This window comes from Trachypithecus francoisi, unplaced genomic scaffold (genome assembly GCF_009764315.1).
Source record: "Trachypithecus francoisi isolate TF-2019V2 unplaced genomic scaffold, Tfra_2.0 Lachesis_group1, whole genome shotgun sequence".
Classification (NCBI taxonomy): domain Eukaryota; kingdom Metazoa; phylum Chordata; class Mammalia; order Primates; family Cercopithecidae; genus Trachypithecus; species Trachypithecus francoisi.
In genome coordinates, this window is record NW_022681454.1 from 8,451,271 (window position 1) to 8,474,982 (window position 23,712).

At 41.3% G+C, this 23,712-nt stretch overlaps 1 protein-coding gene across 4 annotated transcripts in view; it reads left to right on the plus strand.

Annotated features, from left to right (window-relative positions):
• Nucleotides 1-23,712, plus strand: part of STX18 (syntaxin 18) — a 124,598-nt gene that overhangs the window by 78,477 nt on the left and 22,409 nt on the right. For 3 of the 4 annotated variants that reach the window (XM_033213723.1, XM_033213724.1, XM_033213725.1), the window contains exons 3-5: nt 6,362-6,477; nt 8,298-8,375; nt 8,541-8,607. In XM_033213723.1, coding sequence (XP_033069614.1) covers nt 6,362-6,477; nt 8,298-8,375; nt 8,541-8,607 — 261 coding nt within the window. Of the gene's footprint in view, nt 1-6,361; nt 6,478-8,297; nt 8,376-8,540; nt 8,608-12,143; nt 12,197-23,712 lie in introns of all 4 variants that reach the window. The other variant, XM_033213726.1, reaches the window with a different exon arrangement.

Here is a 23,712-nt window from a genome sequence, read left to right on the forward strand (position 1 = left end):
AACACGTTTGTCCCTACCTTCATGGAGCTGCTAAAGTATTCGTGCCAACAGGTAACATTGCAGATATGACAGGTACTGCAAAAACAGAGTACAGGTAGCTTTTTATTTTTCCAGCTTTTAAGTTCTGGGGTACATGTGTAGGATGTACAGGTTTATTACATAGGTAAATGTGTGCCATGGTGGTTTGCTGCACAGATCATCCCATCACCTAGGTATTAAACCCAGCATCCATTAGCTGTTCTTCCTGATTCTCTCCCTTCTCCCACCCCCCGCACCCTCCAACAGGCCCCAATTTGTATTGTTCCCCACCGCCTCGTGTCCTCCCATTTATAATTCTCATAATTCAGCTCCCATTTATAAGTGGGAACATGTGCTATTTGGTTTTCTGTTCTTAGGTTAGTTTGCTGAGGATAATGGATTCCAGCTCCATCCATGTCCCTGCAAAGGACATGATCTCATTCCTTTTTATGGCTGCATAGTATTCTACGGTGTATATGTTCCACACTTTCTTAATCCAGCCTGTCATTCATTGATGGGCATTTAGGTTGATTACATGTCTTTGCTATTGTGAATAATGCAGTGATGAACATATAAGTACTTGTCCATGTATCTTTATAATAGAATGATTTATATCCCTTTGGGTAGACACCCAGTAATGGGATTTCTGGGTCAAATGGTATTTCTGCCTCTAGGTCTTTGAGGAATTGCCACACTGTCTTCCACAGTGGTTGAACTAATTCATGCTCCCACCAACAGAGCAAAGATACAACATACCAGAATCTCCGGAATGCAGCTAACGCAGTGTTAAAAGGGAAATTTATAGCACTAAATGCCCACATCAAAAGCTAAAAAGATCTCAAGTTAACAACCTAAAATCAAAACTAAAAGAACTAGAGAGCCAAGAGCAAACAAACCCCAAAGCTAGCAGAAGACAAGAAATAACCATGATCAGAGCTGAACTGAAGGAGATAGAGATGCAAAAAAAAAAAAAAACCCTTCAAAATCAATGAATCCAGGAGCCACTTTTTTGGGAAAATCCAAGTTTTTGGAAAAAATTAATGAGATAGACTGTTATCTAGACTAATAAAGAAGAAAACAGAGAAGATTCAAATAAACACAGTCAGAAATGTTAACAGGGGTTTCACCACTGACCCCACAGGAATACAACTACATGGAAATCGAACAACCTGTTCCTGAATGACTCTTGGGTAAATAATGAAATTAAGGCAGAAATCAAGAAGTTCTTTGAAACTAATGTGAACAAGTAGCTTTTGAGGAATTTAGCCTTGTCAGAGAAAGTGTCCTTGAAGAAGTGACATTTGAGAAGAGCTCTGAAGGAGTAGAGTTACCTAGGTAAAGCAAGAAGGAAGGAAGGGAATTCAGATGCAAAGGGGTTGGCACGTGCGTACACCCTGTGGACGGTGTCTGCCCTATTGTGAAACATGCAGAGATGAAAAAGATAGTTTCTCATGCACTAAATATTTATCGAGCAGATGAAGGAATGATGCGAGTCATCAAAAATGCCATTTGGAAAGAAAAAGAGAAAAAAAACATTCTCACCAACACTTCTAAAACAGTTTCTGGAGTAGACTCCAGCTCTCCACAGGCAGTGGCAGTACGGGTGTCTTGTCTGTGTCTCTTCCCCAGCTCCATTTGCACTGGCTTTAGGATGGCATTTTACCGTAGGACTCATCTTCCAATGTATTATGTAAATTAATGAAAAAGTTGGATTTGACAGATAAGATAACATCATTAGGAGCATCTTTTTAGGATTTCAACTTTATGAAACAAGGAGTGGTTGTATTTCAGAAGCCTTCCTGTCACAAACATAGAGAATATAAAATAAATCCTGCTTTTTTTTTAACTTTGTCAATATACGCAAAAATGGAAATACGTCCTATAAATTCTCCAACAGAGAAAAATAATTATACCCCAGTTGAATTTTAAATAATCCTTGATGCTTTGTCTGCTTACACTTAACATACATAGGCAATTTTATGATTTTAAATGCATTTCATTTGCATTATTTTGGAATATACTAAATTATATAATTATTCTGACGCATAGTACCAAGAAAACCTTATTTTTAAGTTCTCAGTTAAAATAGTTGGTTAACACTAGATCGCAGTGTCATTTTTATTTCTGAAGGTGTGTATGTGTATCAAATACTAATTTGATAGCCTGTGAAAATGGAAGCTACAGGGATTTCGTAAAACTACAAAACTTGTATAAAGCTCTCAATTTGTAGCTTCTTTCTTTAGTGTCTGACAACTTAGGTTGATGAGGTAGTTGTGAATATCTTTTATAGAAATCCCTTTTTAACTTCCGTTTTCCTTGAAAAGCCATCCAGCAAAGTAAATGCTTTGAGTGCTGGTTTGATTCACACCACTCCTTATGAACCATATGAATCTGTGAAATTCAGTGTCTTCCTCCAGTACCAGAGGTCAGCAAATACAGCCACAGGCCAAATCTACATTTTAAATGTACATTTAAATGTAGTTACATATTTTAATGTTGGGAAAAATAATAACAATATTTTATGACATGTGAACATTATATGAAATTCAAATTTCAGTGTCCATAATAAAGTTTTATTGGCACACAACCACGTTCATTTGTTTACATATTGTCTAGGGTTGCTTTTATGCTACAACAGCAGAGTTGAGTAGCTGTGATGGGCTACGAGGCCCACAAAGTCTAACATGTTTACTCTCTGGCCCGTTTCAGAAAAAGTTTGCAAAGCCAATAGTGGGAGGGATAATCACTCAGGAAGCAGTGGAGAGGTTCAAAGCAGACAGTATGATTGAAATGCAATGTGAAAAGAACAACACAGTGGCATCCAGGTGTTCTTCTGGAACTTTGCAGTTGTTTTAAGCTTTCAATGTAATAGTGATGTTAAGGCAGTTATTATACTCAAACAGCAAAAGGAGGCTCCTACACACTGTTTTTCGGTGTTCCCAGACTACTGCAGCATGGACTCTCATCTCAGTACAGTAAAGAGGGCCTAAGCCTTCCCCTTTCCCAGCTACAAGGGCAGCAAATGCTAGGACTGAGGATCAGGTTCCCTGGGGGCCAGTGCCAGCTCTGCCACTTACAGGCAGATAACTTCAGGAGATTGAACTATTGTCCCTGAGGCATTCTTCGTCTTGTTAGGTCCATCGCCTCATTCTAGAAACTCAGTCTTTTTTTTTAAAGGTGGTTTTGCACTGTTGCCCCGGTTAGCTTCAAAATCCTGAGCTCAAGTGATCCTCAGCCTCCTGCGTAGTTGGGACTGTAGGCATATGACATGGTGCTCAGCTGGAAACTCAGTCTTTTACTCATTTTCCCGAAGCCAGTTGTTCATTGCCAACTCATGCACACTGAATTCTACTCCACCCTGTTTTGGTCCCTGTGAAAGAGCATGGGCTCTGGGGTCAGTCACACCCAAGTTCCAATCCCGATCCTGCCATGTATTTATCATGTGAATGACTATAACTCACCTTTGTGCTAGTTTTCTTTTTTATAAAATGTGGAGAATGTTCTTGTGAGGATTAAATTAGATGGGTGTGCGAGTTCCTGACACACAGAAGTCTCTTGGTGAATGATAATTGAATTGGAACCCCATTTGACCTATGATGCAGTTGCTGGGGGTTGGAGGGTATTGGTTATTGAACAAGACAAAACGCACCTCTGTTTTCTGCCAGAGAGTTGGGAGGAGGCAGAAAGAAAGAAAGAAACGGAGGCAGGAGTCAGATCAACACAGTGGAGACCCTTTATCATTGGTAAAATCTAGGTCGGCAGACAAAGCTTAGGTTTGCAGGCGGGTGGCCTTGCTGATACTCTGCTCCTGAATTAGATACTCACTCAGCCATTAGTGCCACTGAGCAGTCGCAGCCCCTGGAGCACAGACAGCAGGGACAGGCCCCTTTGCAACATAGGAGAGAGAGGAACAGAGCAGAACCTCTGCTGTCTCTAAGTAGGCAAAAGAGAGGAGAGAAAGCTGTGGTGAGGAATGCACACCCCGTGCTTTCTGCCAGGGGGGCCAGAGGGAGGAGGCTCTGGGAGGAGGCAAGGTGTCATTCGGGGAAGTTGGTTCCCACAGAAACATGAGGATTAGGGAATAAGCAATCCCCCCAGTAGCCCAGGTTCTGTCCAGATGGAGAAAGGCCACCCTTATTATCTCTCATCAAGTTCTCCCTCCCAAAGGTAGTAGACAGCTTAAAGCCTTTCTTTTTTACTCTTCTGCCCTCCCAATGCAATGTGTAGGCCTTGACCTGCTCCTAGGAACATTTTATGTGGAGTATGATCATGGAATTGAAAGAGTATGTGTAGAAATATTGCCTTCAGACTTATGAGGCTTTGTTAGTTTGACACAATTAGGAAGCTGTAATTTTTTCCAGAATGTAGAACTCAGACTTTATTGACCCATTTAATTTTTTAAATAATGACATTTTACTAGAGCAGAACAGCATGTAACCTAGATAGCCTCTGGCTAGATCTCTGAGTGATTTTAATTAAAAATAATGTCTCCACTTCTGATAGATGGACCTTTTCCACAATATCCTGGCAACAAAACAATCTGGGAGAAAAAACTTTCTTGGTTTCTGTTGTTCTTACTAATAGAATAACCATACTGTCAATTTTCAATTTAGAAGGTTAATGTATATATATAATGTTTCCTAAAGGAACATTACCTTTTAATTGAATAATCAGTTTTATCAAATTAACCTTTAGACCTTTTCAATTTCACTGAGTTTCCATTAAATCAAAATATAGAGTAGGAGGATGTTAATCTAATGTTCTTGGAACTAGTCATTTCTAGGTCTCTTCTGTCCGCAGGGTACATATTCACTAAGTTGGTACCTTTCTGATTCATTTGTCCCTGACCCCGTTAGCCTCTATTTCCGATGAGAAGGTTCCTAGTAGGGATGAACCTGAGGCTTTGGCCCCTCTGCTTGTTAGTCTGGCTTCTCCCCAGAGGGGAGCCATTCATCGGGGATTGGGGGTGGGCTGGGGTTGGGGAGAGGGGATTGAGCTTGCTGGCTTGGTGCTTTTGTCTCACTGTTGGGTCTTCCCTTGGACGGAGTCCATTCTCTCATGGTTACCATCCCAAGCCTAAGTAACTAATAGAACAAGATCCTAAGGAGCATTGGAATAAGGAACTAATTCCATGTCACTCTTCAAGTTCCATTGAGAGAGGATCATCTGTTCCCTAGGAGGCTGGAGGCTGTGGGGTTTCCTTTTCAACTCTCCGTCAGAAAATGTGGAAGTGGAGTAGGGGTCATGGGGTAGGGGTGACTCCAAGGAAGGAGGGGATGCTTATCAGGTGATTGGGAGTGAGGACTGTGTGCTTATCTCACCCCTTTCTTTTTTAGAAGGGCCTGTCCTCAGGATGGATGTATTCCCTGTTTGTTTGTGCCTTAAGTTTCCTAGAGAAGGCTTTGGGACGAGGATGCCTACCTGTCTTGAGGTGGGGGAAAAAATTGGTTCAGGAGGAACTTACTAGACAGCACAATCGTAGCTGTGTATCAAGCACATTCTCCAACTCATTCATTTGTTCAGTTCATTCAAAAGTATTTGATTACTGATTTATTAATTGATCAGCCTACTAAAAATGCTAGGCATTGCTCTTGATGATGGGGATACAGCAGTGAACAAACAGAAGTCCTTGCCTTTGTGGAACTTACATTTTTAGGGGGGAGAGACAGGCAAGAAAAGAAATAATTACGCAAAATATATGGAATGTTAGAGTTGGATAAGTATCTTTGTGGGGAAGGAGGAAGGGAAGTGGGATAGAAAATGTCAGGGAGGGACAGTTTATAAAGAAGGATTAGGGAAGGCCTCATTCAGAGGGCAACATGGAGTAAACACCTAAAAGAAGTAAGGGATCCATTGATGCAGCTATCTGGGGAAAGAACATTCCAGAGGAGGAGACAACCAACACATGTAAAGGTCCTGAGGTGGGAGTGTGCCTGAAATGTTTCGGGAACACCCTCCACCCTCTGATTCGGTCATTGTGTGGTGTGAGACCGCTCAGTAGCTGCCCCATTGCTCTCAAAGCAGAGCCTACATTCTTCATAGCCCAGCTTATGCTCCAGCCCTCACTCCACGCTCCTTCTCCCTCTCCCTCTCCCCATCTGGCTTATGTCAGTTGGGTCTATTCCAGAGGGTTTTCTACCACACACCTTTCATATGTGTTAGTTCTACTATCTATCTATCTAGATGGTTCTCTCACCTTTTCACCTGGCCTGTTCCTCCTCACCCTTCAAGTCTTAGCTTAAATGTCACTTGATGAGGGAGGCCTTTTCTTCTCTTCCCATCCCACTCAGACTATATTATGTTATCATTTGCTGCTACCCTTTCCTTTGCTGTATTTTTTTAGCCATACCATGTCTGAATATGGGAGGATGACAGACACAGAACGAGACCAGATAGACCAGGATGCCCAGATATTCATGAGGACCTGTTCAGAAGCAATTCAACAACTACGAACAGAAGGTAAAGTGCTCTGAAAGATGCAAACGGGCAACCATGAATATAGCAGATAGTTAAACAAGATTCATATGGTGTGGCCGGTTAAAATTCTCTCTTCTTATTTCGATTTAGGTTTTAAAACATAAAAGTCTTTTCTTTCTTATCAGTATTTTAACCAAAGCTTTTAAAAGTACTGAAAAGGCTGCATCTTTCAAGTTAAACCAATGGGAGCAGGGAGATGGAAAGGACCTCTCCAAACAGAACCAAAACTTTACCTAGGGGCCAGGGACAGTGAAGACAAATTGTGTGTGTGTGTGTGCGCGCACGCGCGTATGCGTGCCTCTGTTCTGTGTGGCATTTAGTGGGATGGGGGTTGACAGCAGCCTGGGGTACTTAAGCTCTCTACTCGTAATATTCAAGTAAACTTTCCCATCAAACCTTCAAGGTTAGGAGGAAGGCTCTGGAGCTCTGGATCCAGGACTGCCTAGGTTGCACCCCAACTCCACCCGTCCGAGCCATATAGCCCTCTGCAAGTCACTTAATCTCCCTGGGCCTTGTTTTTTTGTCAATGAAATGCAGACAATTAGGGGATGTATCTCTAGGGTTGTTATGAGAATTAAGTTAAATTCCTACAGCCTGCTTAGAACCATGTCTGGCACTAGGGTGCTTATTATCTCACTTTCATTGATGTTTAATTCTCACTGAGACAATGAGATGGCTTCCCAAGTCACGCCTCTTTCTTGATTCTTTTTTCATTTGCTTAGGCAGATACAGAGTACGTTAAATAGTAAGTAGAGTTCAAAGCTGCCAGATGCTGTTGTGCTCACAACACAGACTTCTGTTTGGGAGGTTTTTATTAGAATGCTGATGGACCACTTGGAGACTCTGATGGAAGCAATAGGCATTCTTGCCAGAAAAATGTACATACACAAAATTCTATATGCAATTTCACAGAGCTCCTGCGTCCCCCACATGAATCTTGGGTTAGGCAGCCCTATAGTAAAGACAGAAATCATGCCCTCTACCCTTAAGGACATACATATTCATTGAGAGACCTAAAAAATACACAGGAATATTAACAAAACCTACATTTACATATGAAACCATCTAACCTCGGGCTATTTATTGCCTCTGAACCTTAATTTCTTCATGTGTAAAATGAGGAAACTCGGAATTGCTATTTTAGTTACTAGCAGTACATATGTAAAGTGCTAGCAGAGCACCTACACACCGTAGGCACTCAATCTCTCAGTCAGTGGTCACTGTCTTACCAAAACCAGTGGCACAGACTTTAGGTCTGGTAAGGCCTTTTAGCACATTTCTGTGTGGTGGATCCCGGGAGAAAGGCATCTGTGTGGCTAGGAGTCATAGAAGGTTTCCTGGAGACGGAAAGTTTGACTCATTGTCTAAGGGACCCTCAGAATGTGAGTGGCCTGGCGGAGAGGATGGGGCATTACAGGCTGAAAAGCAGCACAGGTTCAGGCAGGGAGGAGTGTGTGATTTCAATTATTTAAACATGTTCCCTGAAGGTCAGCTTGAGCACTGGATGCTGTTAACACAGACAGGATCAGCATTCAAGAAGTGGCTGCATCAAATACTATCCTTAAGTGTTCTGATAAACCATAAATTATTTGACTCTAGTTTTTCTACAGGTTTAATCTTTCACTTTTGTGAAGCCTAATCAATCTTACTCTTTTAAAAATGTAGTGTCTTGACACAAGACTTGTTTTATAGCTGTGTTTTAAAAAATACTGTCAATAAAGAAAGTGTTGTGAGGAAGCTGATGAATTGCTCTTTAGGATAATTGAATGCGAAGACCTGAACATTGTCCTTTTCTGTTACAGCTCACAAGGAGATACATTCCCAGCAAGTGAAGGAACACAGGACTGCTGTTTTGGATTTCATTGAAGATTACTTAAAAAGTATTTCATTTTCTTTTAAAGGTCAAATGTGGCATTTCACAATAGATGTGATGCAGAATTTAGCTTTGCTAGCTGAAGACTATAGTGTCTCATTATATTTAATGATGCCTTTGCCTGAGAAGCTGTTTTAAGCAGTCTTTCTTCTGGTATTTTCCCCTGCAACAGGAGTCTGTAAACTTTACTCAGAACAGAGAGCCATCCGAGTTAAAAGAGTGGTGGATAAGAAAAGATTGTAAGTATTGCTTTCATTGGTGTTTCTTAATAATAGTACTACTAATAATAGCAGTTAAAGTTTGTAGAGCACTTACCCTATGCAACTTACCATGTTTGAACTTCTTCACAGAATGCCATAGCTAATGCTATGGGGCACTCACTGTGTGTCAGGCACCATGCTAGTCACTGTATTAGCCCACAACAAACCCTCATGAGGCAGGTACTGATTCCTCCCTCATTTTACAAATGAGGAAATTGAGGCTCAGGAGGCTTGGCCACTCACCCAAGGTCTCACAGTCCCCCAGGCTGCATAGCTAGGGTTTGAGCCCAGGCAGGCTGTTGGTCCAAAATCTGTGCTCTTGCCCATTTTGTCTCTTAATAACCTGATGAGGCTGGCACATTTTGAGCCATTTTACCTCAATCTCTTTGACCCCCATACCCCTTCTTGTTGTCCCTGAAAGTGTATTCCTGAGAGAAGAGCTAGGGCACAGCAAGCAGGCCACTGTGAGGCTGTCCTCAGGTCACCTGTGACAGACTTGCTCAATGCCACATGCTCTGAGTGCTCACCTTCCTCCAGCCCCACTACCTGTTCTGTGCAGGCACTATGAGGAGGCCCATCAGCAGGTAAGGACAGTGACTCTCCAGCAGGGTAAATGACCCATCCAAGGCCACACAGCCAGGAAGCAGCAGGGCCAGACTACTGTATTTCCCGTGGTGCCTGCCTGTCTTCCCCTCTGGGCTCACGTGAGCATCTGGAATGCAAGAGCTGTGTCCTCATGGTAGTTCCCACTGCAGCTCGGCCAGTCTTGGAGATTGAATATATCGGTGAACAAATGTCCAAACCTGGACCATTTCTAGACTAACTTTGGAAATGTTTCAGGATGTTCCTACGGAAGATAGCATCACATAATGTTTGGGGACACATTTATTTATTTATTTATTTATTTATTTATTTTTGAGTCAGGGTCTCACCCTATCTCCCAGGCTAGAGTGCAGTGGCATGACCTCCTGGGCTCAAACAATCCTCCCACCTTAGCCATCCAAGTAGCTGGGATTACAGGCATGTGCCACCATTTCTACCTATTTTTAAATTTTATTTTATAGAGGTGGGATGTCACTATGTTGCCCAGGCTGGTGTCAAACTCCTGGACTCAAGCAATCCTCCTGCCTTGGCTTCCCAAAGTGCTGGATTACAGGCATAAGCCACCATGCTCGGCCTACATTTTTTAAATTCTTACTGTGTCAGGGGTCCCTAGCACTACTCTCTGGTTCTAGGAGTCACTTGGAGGTCTCATAGGACTCAACATAGTCCTGCTCCTGTCTATGATTTGTCACACTGAAAGGATACGAAGCAAAACAGCAAAGGAAAAGGCACGTGAGACAAAAGTCCAGAGGAAACCAGTCATGAGCTTCTAAGAGTCCTCTGCCAGTGGAGTCGCACAGCATGTGACCTATGACAGCATGTGAAGTGTTGTCTACCAGGGAAGCTCATTAGTGACTCACTGCCCAAGAATTCTGTTAGGGGTTGGTCACAGGCACCACACACGTGGCATGTTCCAAAACTCTAGACTCCCAGGAGGAAAGCAGATGTACAGCACTGAACTGCATTAAAACTGCATTTTTTTTACAAAACAGTTCAGGCACGGTGACCTGTTTTTCAATTAGGATGGCATGAATTCTGCCAAAGTCCAACTTCTCAGACACCAGGCAAGGGTTAACCTTGCAAGCAGGCCTTTCTAAGGATAGCAGTCTCAGGCCTACTATGTGAACCCTTTTCTGCACATTTGTGAAACAGATATGAAATTGTTAATGCCAACACATAGAAGCATTTATGGAAGATAGTAAGCAGATCAGTCAAGTTATCTGTCAGCAATAGCTACTATTATATAATGCACTGAGAGAGTAGATTGAGCGAAGCCATAGATTGAGTCTTTGCACTTAGGGAGCTTAGAGGCAGACTGGGTTGCTATTAAACATGAAAAATTAGCTTAATCAGGATATGTCGTAATTAGCAAAGTCGGTAGTAAGCTCAGAGGGGGAAATGGTATGATCAAGTGGCATAGTATGGTGCCTAGGAGCCAGACTCTGCAGCCAGACAGCCTGTGTTTGAATCCTGACTCTGCCACTTTCAAACTATGTGCCTTTGAGCAGATTGCTTAACTTTTCTGTGCTTTTGTTTCCTTACCTATAAAATGGGAAAACTAATAGTACCTAACTTGTAGTGTTGTTGTGAGAACAAAATGAAGATACAGATAAAACACTTACAGTGAGTTAATAAATGTTAATTTGTACTATTAATATTATCTACCATTAAGCATTTACCATGTGCCAGGCAGTATATTATTTTATTTCATTCATCCTCAAAAAGCCACCATATCAATAAATATTAGTATTTCATTTTCTGAATTAGGATATTGGGGCTCAGCAAGTTTGGGTTAGCTGTCCAGCATCACAGCTGAATCAAGATTTGAATCTCAGGGTAATTGGAGCAGATTTCTCAAGCAATGGGATTTGTGTTGGCTGTCAAAAGAAAAATATCTGGGTGTGAATTAGATAGAAAGCAGTCCAGACCTGGGGAAGAGTTTGAGCTGAAGGTCTGGGGCACAGTGAGACCAGTTAGCTCCAAGATGTTATGGAGGAGGGGCTAGGCCTCTGATGATGTGTGATTTGTCATCAAGATGCTGTGGTGGTCACTGGGTCTCACACTCACCTGGGAGAGGAATGCAGATTTCTCCTTCACTATCCCAAGTGGACTTAACAGGTACCCAAGTAAAGGAAGAAGAGATTTTTGCTGCTACCTTAGTTCCTATTTCTCAGCAGAGGCCTTGACTAAAATACACATTAAAATCAGTCAGATGGGAATTGTTCTCATTTAGGCAGCAAAGTATAGCCTTGTCTCCTGCCACATCATTAGCTGCCCTGTGCCAATTACTTCGCGCGAAAGACCTTGAGGGAAATAATGATGTGACCCTTCACAGTGTAGTTCATTCAACGCCCTCCGTCTTGTCCTTTCCTCGCCTTTAGGCACAAGGCATCTGACTAAAATGTACGTGTGATTTTATCACTCCCTCGCTTCCATGTCTTACAAAGGCTAAACAGCATGGCATTCAAGGTCCGGGATGCCTGGACCACAGCCACAGTAACTCACCACAGCAGTCTGACAACTCCTGAGCTTGTCTATGCTATGTCCAGCGAAATGAGACCACTGATTAAATGGCAATGTCAGATTGCTATAAATGTTTCTAGATGCTTACTCTTCACTTTTGTACTTACCTTGTAGCAGACCAGTAACAGACAGTCCATGGTCTGGTTCTGTTCCATGGACCACACTTGGAGTAGCGCTGGGTTAGAAAGTCACCTAGTATGTAGTATATGCCCAGTAAATTGAGTGAGTGACTAAATAGTGGTGAAGGTGGCTTCATTGAGGTAGTGTGAAACATCTCCTGCTTTTGGGGTTCACAGTACCTGTGCCTGAGTGGATACGTTTGTCTGAAAGCTAGTTTTAAAATTATAGTACCATGATATTATATATCAAAGGATCTTCTTTCTACCCAGAGCCTTTGTTGGAGGCATAAAAGAAGTACAGGCATACCTTGGAGATACCACAGGTGTGGTTCCAGACAGCAACAAAGTGAATATCACAATAAAACAAGTCACAAAAACATTTTGGTTTCCCAGTGCATATAAAAGCTTTGTTTATACTATAAAGTGTGCAATAGCATTATGTCTAAAAAAGTCATGTGCATACCTTAATCAGAACATACTTTATTGCTGAAAATGCTAATGTTTGTCTGAGCCTTAGGTGAGTTGTAATCTTTTTGCTGGTAGAAGGCCTTGCCTCAGTGTTGATGTCTACTAACTGATTTAGGGTGGGGATTGCTGAAGGTTGGGGTGGTTGTAGCAGTTTTTAAAATAAGACAACAATGAAGTTTGCTGCATCAACTGATTCTTCCTTTCACGAAAGATTTCTCTATTGTGTGCAGTGCTGTTTACCCATAGCAGAACTTCTTTCAACATTGCGGTCAGTCCTCTCAAACCCTGTTGCCACTTTGTCAACCAAGTTTATGCAATATTCTAAGCCCTTCCTTGTTATTTCAACAATGTTCACAGTCTCTTCACCAAGAGCAGATTCCATCTCAAGAAACCACTTTCTTGGTTCATCCATAATAAGCAGCTCCTCATCCATTCAAGTGTGATCGTGAGATTGCAGCAGTTCAGCCCTATCTTTAGGCTCTACTTCCAATCTTAGTTCTCTGGCTATTTCCACCACATCTGCAGTGACTTCCTCTGTTGAAGTCTTGAACCCCTCAAAATTATTCATGAGTGTTGGAACCCACTTCTTCCAAACTCCTGTTAAAGTTGGTATTTTGACCTCCCCCCATGAATCACGAATGTTCTTAATGGCATGTAAGATGGTGAATCCTTTTCAGAAGGTTTTCAATTTACTTTACCCAGATCTGCCAGAGGAATCGCTCTGTAGCCTTGTGAAATGTGAGTTTTTTTTGTTTATTTTGAGTTGGGGTCTCACTCTGCCACCCAGGCTGGAGTGCAGTGGCAGTCATGGCTTACTGCAGCCTTGAACTCCTGGGCTCAAGCAGTCCTCCCACCTTAGCCTCTCCAGTAGCTGGCACTACAGGCATGTGCCACCATGCCCAAGATTTTTGGAATGGTAAATGAGCATTGGCTTCAGCTTAAAATCATCTGCTGCATTAGCCCTTAACAAGCAAGTCAGCCTATTCTTTGAAGCATTGAAGCCAGCCATTGACTTCTCCTCTGTAGCTATGGAAGGCCTAAATGGGATCTACCTCCAAGAGAAGGCTGTTTTATGTAAATTGAAAAGCTGTTGTTTAGTATAGCCACTTTGATCAATTATCTTAGTTAGATCTTCTGGATAACTTATTGCGGCTTCTGTGTCAGCACTTGCTATTTTACCTTGCACTTTTACATTATGGAATTGACTTTTTTTAAATGTCATGAACCAACCTCTGCTAGCTTCCAACTTTTCTTATGCAGCTTCCTCACCTTTCTTAGCCTTCACAGAATCAAAGAGAGTTAGTTAGGGCCTTGCGCTGAATTAGACTTTGACTTAAGGGAATGTTGTGACTGATTTGATCTCTCCAGACCACTCACACTTTCTCCCATCAGCAATAAGGCTGTTTTGCTTTCTTATCATTTGGATATTCACTGGAGTAGCGCTTTAATTTCCTTTAGTAACTTTTCCTTTGCATTCACAGCTTGACTGACTGACTGGCACAAGAGGTCTAACTTTTAGCCTATCTCGGCTTTTGACCCGTCTTCTTCCTAAGATTCATAATTTCTAGCTTTTGACTTCAAGTGAGTGACATGCAACTCTTCTTTCACTTGAACACTTAGAGGCCGTTGCTGGCTTATCCATTGGCCTGGATTATGTCTCCAGGAATAGGAAGGCCCGAGGAGAGGGAGAGAGTTGGGAAAAACTGGGCCAGGAAGCACTCAGAGCACATACAACACTTAAGAAGTATGCCATCTTATGTGAACGGGCTTTGGGCACTCCAAAAACAGTTACAAAAGTCACATCAGAGATTACTGATCACAGATCATAGAAATATAATAATAATGAAAAAGTTTGAAGTATTTTGAGAATTACCAAAATGTGACACAGAGACACAAAGTGAATACATGTTGTTGGAAACATGGCGTCAATAGATTTGCTCCATGCAGTGTTGCCACAAACCCTCCATTTGTAAAAACAAATGAAAAATGCAGTATCTGCAGAGTGCAATAAAGCAAGGCATACTGAAACAAGGTACAGCTGTATAAGAGCCACACTGAAATCTGAAACAATTACTTTTGTCTAATGACTGTAGCAGGCTGTATTTAAGGTTTGCAAAAACCTCCCACGTATTTTCTTGTCTCAAAACTGAAAAATCTGTCTCTCTTCCTTTCTTCTCTCTCTTTGTGTTCTTTTTAAATTTTAAATAGAAACCTGAGGGTTTTCAAATAAGGGACCTGGAAACAGATGCTGGCCAGGTAGACACTATTTGATTGCAGTTCTGAAATGTTCAGCCTTCAGTTAGAGAAATCAGTTTAAATAAATCATGGGGGCCGGGCGCGGTGGCTCAAGCCTGTAATCCCAGCACTTTGGGAGGCCGAGACGGGCGGATCACGAGGTCAGGAGATCGAGACCATCCTGGCTAATACGGTGAAACCCCGTCTCTACTAAAAAAAATACAAAAAACTAGCCGGGCGCGGTGGCGGGCGCCTGTAGTCCCAGCTACTCCGGAGGCTGAGGCAGGAGAATGGCGGGAACCCGGAGGCGGAGCTTGCAGTGAGCTGAGATCCGGCCACTGCACTCCAGCCTGGGCGACAGAGCAAGACTCCGTCTCAAAAAAAAAAAAAAAAAAAAAAATCATGGGGCATAAAGCGATCTTTCTGATGGCTTTTTAAAAATTCCTTTCTTTCCCCCAAATTGGCTTCAACTAGTTAATGTGTAATTTCCCTGAGGACTTTAGTAGACATTCTGTACATAATTAGAATATGTTTTTATCACTTAAAAAAAGAAAGGCACTCAACTTTGAGTCTGCTGCACTGAAGTCTTTGATTCATTTTAAATTGGAAACTCGTACATTAGCATCCTCTGGACACAAAGGATGACAGACATTAAAGGAGTCCTTTATTTAAAAGTCAGTGAAGCCTTTTGACTTCTTGAAGAAGTCAGTCCTGAAGCCATGCAGTGAGGCAAGGGTAAGGTGGGCGTCTGCAGTGGTGGGGAGCAGCAGTTTTCCAGGGCAGGGTGCCTGACCCAAGCAGGGAGGAAAAGGTGGCTTAGCATGGGCAGTTATAGCCTAAGTCAGGAGAGGGACTGATCCGTGCTGGAGAGGAATGGAGGGGGGTATTAGAGGTGGTTGGTTACATTTAGGAGAATAGACGAAATAATAAATAAAGGAGGCGGCTGGGTGTGGTGGCTCACGCCTGTAATCCCAGCATTTTGGGAGGCCGAGGCAGTTGGATTGCTTGAGGCCAGGGTTCGGGACCAGACTGGGCAATACGGTAAAACCCCATCTCTACTAAAAGAAAAATTAGCATGACCTGTAGTCCCAGCCACTTGGGAGACTGAGGCACCAGAATCGCTTGACTCAGGAGGCGCAGGTGGCAGTGAGCTGATATTGAGCCACTGCACTCCAACCTGAGCAACAGAGTGAGACACTGTCTCTAAATAAATAAAGGAGGATATTGAAAGCTAGGTTTCTCACTATAGGAGAAGTGAAAGGGGAAAAGCCCTGTCAGTGGTCTTGGGTGGAAATGAAAGATACTGGCATGAATTCACAGTTTTCAATTTCCAAAGATCAATACAGAAGTACCTGTGGTTGTAAATGTGTGTATATATACACATTTATACACGTGTATGAAAATGCATGCATGTATTTTCTTGCTCTGGCCACTGAGAAGGCCTGGAAACAGTGACACTGTAATAGCAATAAGCATAGTTAGCACTCAGATCTTGTCTTCTCAATACCAATTTCACCTTCAGGGAGCCAGGCCTCTTAGAGAAATGGCTGATTCTTAAACTGGAGCAGGGAACATATAAAATAAACCTGGAACAAGGAAGGGCTCAGAATGTTAGGATGTGTCTAAAGGACACAGCCATCAATTTGAAGCGGCGTCTACTGGCCAAATTAGAGATAACTTAAGCATAAAAATAAATGACAGTAGCACCTTATAACCCGTTCAGTGAGATAGGGCATTATGAATCCATCTAAATAGGAGTAAGTAAATGAACAAATTGAAAGATTGAAATTGATACATAGTGTCAAAGCACTCCTCCCCCTAGTACTTACTAATTACGAAGCGGAAGAGAATAACTTGACAGCAAGAGAATAACTTGACAGCGGGGAAACCTGGCAGTCACCACCTTCATCAAGTGGGCAAAGTAAAACACACAACCTAATAGGATGCAGCGAGAAGAAAGCATCACTTTTGTGATTTCTGCCAAAGAAGCAAGACTTGAATCCAAACTCAAATTCAGAGATCCTTACAGAATAAGTGACACATGGTTGTGTGCTGAGGTCGTGAAACTCAAGGAGACCGAAGAGCTGTTCCAAACAAAGGAGACTGAAGAGAAGTACTAGTTAGGAGCAATGTGTGATGCTCTTGTTATAAAGGATATTATTGAGATAACCGGTCAAAATAGAGTGGGGGGCTGCACACAGTGGCTCACACCTATAATCCCAGCACTTTGGGAGGCCAAGGTGGGAGGATTGCTTGAGGCCAGGAGTTTAAGATCAACCTGGGCAACAGAGTGAGACCCCGTCTCTACCAAAAATTTAAAAATTAGCTGGGTGTGGTGACATGCACCTATAGTCCCAGCTTCTCAGGAGGCAGAGGTGGGAGGATCACCTAAGCCCAAGAATTCAAGACTGCAGTGAGCTATGATCACAACACTACACTCTAGCCTGGGCAACAGAGTGCGACCTTATCTAAAAAAAATAAAATGGGGTCCAAGGGAGAAATGGAAGTAATGTAATAATATTTTTCATAAAGTACTTTTTTTTGGTCTACTACTTTTTTAGTGTGGTCTACTACTTTTTTAGCATTTGCAACAACTTTAGTAGTAGATATTGTTGGAAGGATATTGGAAGCCAGGTTTCTCACTCAGAAGAATGAAAGGGATAAAGCCAGAATGAACCCTGGGGTGTTGGGTTGGAATGAAATATACTGAAAGCCATTTTACAGTTAAGAAAACCAAGGCCTAGAGATTAGGTGGTAAACCAGAGGAGCACCTACTGTGTGCCAGGCTTCATGCCAGGCACTTTCTCATGAGTGATCTCATTTAATCTTCGAAATAACTCTTTGAGAAAGGTGGTATTTTCTCCATTTTGCAGATGAAGAAAACTTAGACAAAGAGAATAAAATTGGCTGGGTGTGGTGGCTCATGCCTATAATCCCAGTACTTTGGGAGGCCGAGGCAGGTGGATCACTTAAGATCAGGAGTTTGAGACCAGCCTGGTCAACAGGGTGAAACACCGTCTCCACTAAAAATACAAAAATTAGCTGGGTATAGTGGTGCACACCTGTAATTCCAGCTACTTGGGAGGCTGAGGCACAAGAATCGTTTGAGCCTGGAAGGTAGAGGTTGTGGTGAGTTGAGAACGTGCCACTGCACCCCAGCCTGGGTGATGGAGTGAGACTCTGTCAAAAAAAAAAAAAAAAGGATAAAATAAAACCCATCCAAGACCACATTAAAAATAGTGGCATTCTAGAATTTAAGCCCTTTGTTTTCTCCAAATCCCATTGTAAATGTGTCTTTTTCAAGGCAGCCAGTCAACCAGTGGTTTAAGGACTCTCATCTCTAGACTGTCATGGGATTTGTGGAATTGCTGGAGTAATCTGACAGCCAGGACAGCCTTGGAGGGCATCAGGTCAGTCTACTGTGCAATGTGACCAAGGAGAAAGCCCCCCACCACTCAAGTAGCCTTTGGTCACCACCCCAGACCACTCCCCTGCTGCTCTGTCAAGGCTCCTTCCCCCTCCATAGTGACAGCCAGAAGATCAGTAGCTAGTTGGGCCAGCACTGAAGCCCCTGCCGAGTCCCTTGTACAGATTGTACCAGTGTACTCTTTTCTCTGAATTATTTGCATTATTTATGGGTTGTTTCAGCAATTGTCTTCTGTTCCTCCATTGGTCTGCATCTTGTCAGAGGAAAAAAATGTATATTGCTTTAAGACTTCACAAAAAAATTGTCTTATTAAACCATTCTGCCTTTTGTTATTTCACAGTAATAATAGCAGCAGCAGCAATAGTGTAATCGTTGTAGTAATAGTCAATTTTTGAGCTCTTATTATGTGATGTAGACTGTGCTGAGTAAACACTTACGTATAAACCAGTAACTCTAACAAGAAAGATAGTCAGAGCCCCATTTTATAGGTGGGAAAACAGGCTAAGAAAAATTGTTATTTGTCGTTTAGTAACTGGAAAAAAATCTGAAAATTCTGGCAGATGAGTATCTTGTCAAGCTAGTTTAAAAATTTGCTCATGTGTCAGGTTGCTCAATTCCTGCATCCCACAAACTAATATTTGAGGTAAAATATTAAGTCACAGATGGTAAATTTAATAAGCATATGTATATACCTAGTGTCAAACATGGAGCAAATCCTCAGTTTATCTTTAAATAAGTTTCTCTTTTAAGTTATGTTTTTAACTGGCTTTGTTTCCTTTGCTTACCACATTTTTTTGAGACTTACCCTTGCTGTGTTCTTCTTCATTGCTGAACCGTGTTGCATTGCATCAAAGTACCTCCACTGGCTTATCCATCCTGTTGGTGGACATTTAAGTGTTCCCATTTTTTTGGCTATAATGGATAAGGCTGCTGTAAACATTCTTTTATAGGCCTTTGTGTGGACCTATCTTTTCATTTCTTTTGGGTAAACAACCTAAAAGTGGGTTGTCATAGTAGAGACTTAGTAAGAAACTGTCTTAAGTTTTCCAAAGTGATAGCACCATTTGACACACTGTCCAGCAGTGTGTGAAAGTTACACTTCCTCCACATGGCAGGATTGGCGTTGGCCATTTTTTCTAGCCATTCTACTGGATGTGGAGGGGTATTTCATTGTGGGTTTAGTTTGCATTTCCTCACTGACTAATATTGTTAATCACCTTTTCATGTGTTGATTGGCCATTCATTTTCTTCCTGTGAAGTATCTGTTGAAGTTTTTTACTCATTTCTGTATTGGAGGATTGTTTGGCTGTTGATTTGTATAGGAGTTCTTCATATATTTTGCATACACGTCCTTAGATACATGCTGCAAATATTTGTTCCTATTCTATGGTTTATTTATTTTCTTAATGGTGTCTTTTGGTGAGCAGAAATGTTTAATTTTGAGGAAGTTGATTTTTATTAATTTTTAGTTTGTCTACCCCAAGGTCACAAAGATATTCTTTTATGTTTTCTTCTAGAAGCTTTATGATTCTGGGTGGTATGTTTATTTAGGTCTATCATCTGTCTCAGACCAACTTTTTGATAGAATGAGATGGGGTTGAGGTTTATTTTATTCTATATAAATATCTGGGGTTGAGGTTTATTTTATTGTATATAAATATCTATTTATTTTATCAATGTTTGTTTAAACACTTTCTTTTTCTCACTGAATTGACCTGGCATCATCATCAAAAGTCAGTTGACCAAAACATGTATATGTCTGCTTCTGGACTCTATTCAGTGTCATTGGTCTGATTGTCCTTATTCTACTGCCACAGTCTTGATTACTGTGGTTTTATCATAAGTCTTGGAATCAGCTAGTTGTAAATCCTTCAGATTTCTAATTTTTCAGTACTTTTTTTGCTATTTTAGATTTTTGTGTATTTTCATATCAACTTTAGAATCACCTTTTCAATGTCTTCAGAAAATCTGCCAGGATGTTTATAGGGATTATATTGAAACTATAGATCAGTCTGGGAAGAATGGGCATCTTAACATCTATCCACAAACATAGTATATCTTTGCATTTATTTCTGTCTTTGACTTTATTTTTAAATTTCTTTTTCTCAGCAATATTTTGTTATTTTCAATGTAGACATCTTACTCATCTTTTGTTAGATTTATTCCTGGATTTTTTTATTCTATTGTAAATGATACCATTTTGTTAATGTTATTTTCCAGTTTCTCATTGCTAGTATATAGAAATACAATTAATTTTTGTATATTGATCTGTCTACAACTGTGAGTAATTCACATGTAGTTCTAGTAGCTTTTTTTTGTAAATTCTTGTTGTTGTTGTTGTTGTTGTTGAGACAGAGTTTCGTTCTTGTTGCCCAGGCTGGAGTGCAGTGGCTCCATCTTGGCTCACTGCAACCTCTGCCTCCTGGGTTCAAGCAATTCTCCTGCCTCAGCCTCCTGAGTAGCTGGGATTACAGGCACCCACCACCATGCCCAGATAATTTTTGTATTTTAGTAGAGACGAGATTTTACCTCATTGGCCAGGTTGTTCTTGATCTCCTGACCTCACCTCAGGTGATCCACCTGCCTCAGCCTCCTAAAGTGCTGGGATTACAGGTGTGAGCCACCACACTCGGCCTTTTTTTGTAAATTCTATCAATTTTCTACATACATAATCATACCATATGTGAATAACAGTAGTTTTGCTTTTTAATCTTTATGCCTTTTATTTCTTGTTTCTTTCTTGTTTTATTGCACTGGCTAGGGCCTGGACCTCTGGTACCATATTGAATAGAAGTGTTCAGGATGGACATCTTTTCCTTGCTCTTGATTAAGGGACAAGGATTTAATGCTTCATCATTAAATATGAATATTTAATAATATTCATAATTAAATGATAATGCTTCATCATTAAATATGAAGTGTTGGGATTACAGGCATGATTACACCCAGTGCACCCATGTTTGTTTGGTGTTTTTTTTTTTTTTTTCACATTTGTGGTTCATTTTTTTATGTGTATATCACAGAAGTAGGTATTATGTAGCTGTTCTTTATCAGGTTAAGGAAATTTCCTTTCTTATTGAGGGATTTCCTACAAGAATTCACAGAACTCAGAAACGCTATTATACTCACAGTTACAGTATATTATAGTGAAAGAATACAGATTAAAATCACCAAAGCTAAAGGGAGCATAGGACAAAGTTAGGAGAGACCAGGTACAAGCTTCTAGCTGTCCTCTCCCAGTGGAATAGTGTAGATGCACTTAATTCTCCCAATATGTGACTCCCAATACCTGTGTCACCATGTATTGTCAGTCAGGGAAGCTCACCTGAGCCTTGGTGTTCAGGGTTTTCACTGGGGGTCAGTGATGTAGATGTGAAGTGCTAGCATATAGCAGGCCATAGTTAACTCAGTTGCCATCCCCTCCAGAGGTCAAACTGATTGTCATGTCAGACCCCTGTTAACTTCAGTGGGGATGGCACTTGGTTCAGAGAGGCTGAAGAAGAGACCCCAAGCCAACAAACAGAACGGAGTTTTTTTGGGGAACTTATTTATAGAGCAGTCCAGTGGCAGTGGGCTGCTCAGGAGAACCACTACTGCTTGTAAAAAGAATGTAGTTTATACAGCACCTTCACTTAGCCATCCTCCCACCAAGCAACCTCCACATGGCAGCCCTCATTTCTTCAATTGCCATCAGGTGTGTCTGCCGTCCACTGATACAGTGGCCCAGGCCCCCAGTCATAAATCACACTGTTAGCATAAACTATCTGGAATGTCCCCAGCTATGCAAAGATACTGTCATCAGACAAGATATTCTAGGAGCTTAGAGGTTATCTCCCAGGAGCCAAGCAAGGGCCAGTTTTTTCCTTGGAATGTGCAGAATTTGAACACCACATACCTGCTGAATCATCCCTTTATTGCATACCTTATTTTCCTAGTTTGCTGAAAGTTTTTATCATCAGGGTATCTTGACTTTTTCAAATGCTTTTTCTACATCTAATGCAATGATCATGTAGGCTTTTTTCTTTTTTTGTTAAGGGGATGTATTACATTGATCGATTTTCAAATGTTAAGCCAACTTTGTATTCCTGGGTTAAACCCCATTTGGTCATGATACATTATTGTCTTTATATATTGCTAAAATCAGTTTGCTTGTATTAAGGATGCTTTTATGTTCATGAATATATGTATCTAATTTTCTTGTAATATCTTCATAGGTTTCTGAATCTGGGTAATACTGGCCTCATAAAATGATTTTGTAATTGTTTTCTCTTCCTCTGTTGTTCACATCTACCAGGTCCTTACCTTGTTCCTCATCCTAGGGAAAACACTTACGCTTTTATCATAAAGTATGATGCTCACTATAGATTTTGTACATGTTTATCAGATTAAGGAAGATCCCTTCTGTACATGCTTTTTCCCATCTTGTTTGATTGCTCTAGAGCACTATATAAAGGTATACATTCTGTTTTACAGCTCCATAGTACTGCAGAGTGTCTTCCACCAGTTCCATGTTGATGGACATGTGGATTTTTCCTAGGCCTTCGCTATATTAAAATTGAATTACAAAGTTGCTATAATCAATAACCTTTTCATATTATCATTATATCTTTGGGATAGAGTCCTGTAAGTGGGATTGCTGGATTAGAGATTAAATACATGTTAATTTGCAGGATATTACCAAGGTCCCCTCCATGGGAGTCATACTGTTTGGCACGCTCACCATCAATATACAGAAGTGCCCTACTTCACAGCCTGACCCACCCAGTATGTCTTCACATTTGGGTGTTTTCACCAGTCCCAGTAGGCAAGAAATAATGACACAGTGTAGTTGTTGATATGCATCATCTTATGAGGAAGATTGAGCATTTTTCATGTGTTTAAAAGCCATTTACATTTGTGTGAACTTTCTTGCCTAGTTTACTATAGAGCTGTTGGTCTTTTTCTCTTTTTACTTTACCTATGATGGGTTTGTTTGTTTGTTTGTTTGTTTTTTAATAAACTTGTTATTTTAAGAGCAGTTTTTAAGTTCATAGCAAAATTGAGCAAAAAGTACCAAGAGTTCCCATATACCCCTTTCACTGTCCCCTCACCCGCCAGTACACTAATAGCCTTCGCCACCAATAGCCTTCGCCACCATCAACATCCCCCACCACTCATGCTGCTTTGTTTTGTTTTGTTTTGTTTTGAGATGGACTCTCCCTCTGTCGCCCAGGCTGGAGTGCAGTGGGTGATCTCGGCTCATTGCAAACCTCCACCTCCCAGGTATAAGCAATTCTCCCATCTCAGCCTGCTGAGTAGCTGGGACTACAGGTGTGTGCCACCACGCCCGGCTAATTTTTGTATTTTTAGTAGAGACAGGCTTTCACCATATTGGCCAGGCTGGCCTCAGACCTCAAGTGATCCGCCCTCCTCGGCCTCCCAAAGTGCTGACATTACAGGGGTGAGCCACCACACCTGGTTCACCCATTTTTTTTTCACATGTGTGGTTCATTTTTTTATGTGTATATCTCTGATGCATTTGGAATTTACCTTGGTGTACAGTGTAGGGAAAGGGAAAACATTTTTTCTTTCATATAACTACCAGTTATCCCAGTGCAACTTATTAAACCATATCATATATTAAATACGCATATGCAATTGAGTCCGGTTTTGAATTTTATATCCTATTCATTGGTCTGTCAATCTTTTCATGCCCTAATACCACACTTG